Source organism: Cyprinodon variegatus, unplaced genomic scaffold, assembly GCF_000732505.1.
Source record: "Cyprinodon variegatus isolate N-32 unplaced genomic scaffold, C_variegatus-1.0 Scaffold2849, whole genome shotgun sequence".
Taxonomy (NCBI): Eukaryota; Metazoa; Chordata; class Actinopteri; order Cyprinodontiformes; family Cyprinodontidae; genus Cyprinodon; species Cyprinodon variegatus.
In genome coordinates this window covers 6,255-9,753 of record NW_015153302.1, presented here as the reverse complement: position 1 = coordinate 9,753, position 3,499 = coordinate 6,255, and the positions used below count along the sequence as shown (strand labels likewise).

General features: G+C 48.2%; 1 protein-coding gene across 5 annotated transcripts in view; it reads right to left on the bottom strand.

Annotated features, from left to right (window-relative positions):
* Positions 1–2,297: 2,297 nt before the first annotated feature.
* The window catches only part of LOC107081069 (thyroid hormone receptor beta), a 6,716-nt gene continuing 5,514 nt past the window's right edge, over positions 2,298–3,499 (bottom strand). For 3 of the 5 annotated variants that reach the window (XM_015369282.1, XM_015369286.1, XM_015369285.1), the window contains 2 exons: positions 2,635–3,308; positions 2,298–2,589 (listed from right to left, as the gene is read on the bottom strand). In XM_015369282.1, coding sequence (XP_015224768.1) covers positions 3,067–3,308 — 242 coding nt within the window. In that variant the 3' untranslated portion in view covers positions 2,298–2,589; positions 2,635–3,066. The remainder of the gene's footprint in view (positions 2,590–2,634; positions 3,309–3,499) is intronic. The other 2 variants (XM_015369284.1, XM_015369283.1) reach the window with 2 other exon arrangements.

Genomic DNA, 3,499 nt, shown 5'->3' with positions numbered 1-3,499 from the left:
TAGCATCAAAATATTACAAGGCTAGCAGCAGTTAGCACCAAATGCTACATGGCTAGCAGCACTTAGCATCAAAATATTACAAGGCTAGCAGCAGTTAGCACCAAATGCTACAGCCACTGGGATAGGAAACCATCGTACTCAGGCAGACCCACTAATTCTTCTGGAGGACATATTTTGGAGGTTCTGCCTTTCTGGTTCCATGATTAGAAGGAGACTTGAGACCTTCCTCAGGTCCTTCAGATTAGCTAACGGAGGCTCATAATCCAAAGGGTGTTTAGAAAATGATGGAGCACATCTGGTAAGAGGATCGGTCTAAACTCAGGATGAGCTGGTCTGGTGCTCAGGAACGTGTTCAGTGCTGTCCCCCCCGTTTCAGGCTGGGCTACCTGAGCCAGGACACCTTCACCCCCCCCCTGATTGTCTGAGCATTCGAACCCGTGCGGTCTGTGAGGTGAGTGTGTGTCAGTGTGAGGTCCGGGTTCTAGCAAACACTGTAGTCTATTGCTTTGAGAAGAAGGCAGCACTTCACGGAGGAAACCAGGAGGTATAAGGTAGGGCGAGGTCAGAACCGGGCTACAACTGGGTCAGGACCGGGGTAGAACCAGGCCGCAACCGGGTTAGAACCAGGTTAGAGCTGGGCTAGAACCCCCCCACCCCCTAGAACGCGATGAGGCGCCCATCTTTGTTTGGGTCACCTTGACTTTCAGGCAAAACATTATGACCACCAAGTGGGGACCACTGATGTTCTCCTGGACCTTCTCCGATGATCTGGGACTGAGGAGCAGGTGGACTGGTGGATAATGGGAGCTGACCAGTGCTTTCCCAGTTTAGAACCGCTATTAGAGGACAGACGGTCCGGTTCTGGCAGTAACTGGACCCACTGCACAGGGTATAAATGCTGAACCCAGATTGTAATCTGACCTTTGACCTTTTCCAGACACAGCTGGAGCTCCCATTGCTGAGAGACGGGATGCTGGTTCTGGTAGGGAGCTGCCAGAACCAGGAGACCAGAACCTTCCAACCCGTTCTGGCTGATTGTGGACCACGGCCTGCGCAGCAGAACGACTCCTCCACCATGGCACCGTGACATCACTGCTGCATCACACAGGGCGGCAAAACGGTCATCGCCATGGCTACGCTGCCAGCCTTCATTCACCTTCAGCTGCGTTCCTCCGACCGTCGGACCAATCTGGATGTGATGCAGAGAAGGTCTCCATGGAAACCAACGCAGAGCGACGTTAGAACGTCACATCTGAGGAGCAGTGTCAGGAACACCCAGCTTCCTTGGAATAGGTAACATCCAGGAACAGAACTTTGGAGACCAGTGATTGGTCAGCGTCTAGTTACCATAGAAACAGCTCTGCATAAATCAAAGCAAGCGCTACAGAACCAGACATTACTCCAGGTTCTTCATCACAGGTTCTCTGTTCTAGCTTCTTTATATTAGGTTCTTTATCGTAGAATTTATGCTCTAGATTATTTATTCTAGGTTCTTCATTCAGAGTGTTTTTATTTAGATTTTTTAATCCAGATCATTTATTCTATGTTATTTATTCCAGGTTCTTTATCCTAGATTTGTTTTGGTTCTTTATTCTAGAGCCTTTATTTCAAGTCCTTCTCCTAAATTCTTTATAATAATTGTTTTATTCTGAGTCATTCATTCTTACCTATTTATTCAGGTTCTATGTTAATTTGATTCTCCACCCAGATTTTTTATTCTGGGGTTTTTACAGATAGTTTATTCTAGGTTCTTGATTCTATGTTCTTCATTCTAGGTTCCTTATACTTGGTTTGATATTTTAGATTCTTCATTCCAGGATTTTTTTTATCCTGGGTTCTGTATTCTATGTTCTTTATTCCAGGTTTTCTTTTCTATGTTCTAATTTCTAGTTTCTTTGTGAAGCGGTTCTGATTTGCTTTATCTGGGTGTTCATTAGACTTTCATAATCTAGAGAAACGTGTCAAAGGATTAAACACAAAGAATTAAAAAAAATTTAATTGAACTGAAATATTTTTATCTAAAATATTTTACTGCTGCAAAAATAATCAAACATTTGGATTCTTACAGAAAAATAAAGGGTTCTATTTGTTCTCATTTGGACACATCGACATGAAAAGATGGATGGAATAAGTTTAGCTAGAGGCTAGCAGAGCTAGCAGAGCTAGAGGCTAGCAGAGCTAGAGGCTAACAGAGCTAGCATAACTAGAGGCTAGCAGAGCTAGAGGCTAGCAGAGCTAGCAGAGCTAGAGGCTAGCAAAGCTAGAGGCTAGCAGAGCTAGAGGCTAGCAGAGCTAGAGGCTAGCAAAGCTAGAGGCTAGCAAAGCTAGCAGAGCTAGAGGCTAGCAAAGCTAGAGGCTAGCAGAGCTAGAGGCTAACAGAGCTAGCAGAGCAGAATGTTGTTTCTGCTTCTTATCGGATCTGAATGGGAGGAACAGCTGCTGATGAATCAATCTGTGGACCTGATCTGAAGATCAGTGAGACACGATGAACGGAGTGAGACATGGAGGTGGGACAACTGGTTGGACCTATAGGTCCTATAGCACCTGCAGGACAAGTCGGACCTATAGGACGTATATGACCTGTCGGACCTTTAGGACCTGTATGGCATGCAGGACAAGTTGGACCTGTCGGACCTATCGGACCCGTGGCGCTGCTGCTTCTTGTTGCATAAATCCAGATTGTTCCGAGGGCTCCTGAACGCAGCTCTGCGGGTTCCTGCGGTTGCGGCGCCGTGGTTCCACCGCCTGACAGGCTAAACCATCCATGGACCAATCAGGACAGAGGTTCAGTTGGTCCAATCCTCTGTCACCTTTTAGTCAACTGTAGGACAATGAAGGGAAACCAAGTCCTGAACGTGGAGGTGAGAAGAAAACCAAGAGGAAACAGGCTGTTCACGAGGAATAGGTCCTTCCAACCTGGACCAGACAGCTAGTCCTAGTCCTAGTCCTAACTATGGAATGAAGGGACGCTCAGTAGTGCTATAAGAGGGTTCAGGGAGATGGGCCCTCAGCTGCTGGGCCCCTAAAGCTTTGGAGACGCACGGTGACACAGTCCAAGTCCATCTGTCAGTCCTCGAAGACCTCCAGGAAGAGCGGAGGGAAGAGCTCGTTGGGACACTCCACCTTCATGTGCAGGAAGCGGCTGGCGTGGCAGGCGCCGATCATCCGCAGGTCCGTCACCTTCATCAGCAGCTTGGGCCAGAAATGGGCCACCTTGTGCTTCCGGTAGTTGATGTAATGTTCAAAGGCCAGCAGGAACTGTTCTTGGCAGCGCTCGATCCGCTCCACGCTGGTCAGGCCTGGACGATCTGGACAGAGAACAAGCGTTACCTGACAGCTAGGGGGCAGCGCAGAGCCCTGACTGTCCTACAGCCCAGAGAGGCTGGAACAGACCTGGACCTGGAGGACGAGCTCCGAGGTCTGCTGGAGCTTCTCTATGTCCACGTCTCTGTCAACGTCTCTTTCTCTCTCTCCATGTCTATTTCAATGTCTCTGCGTC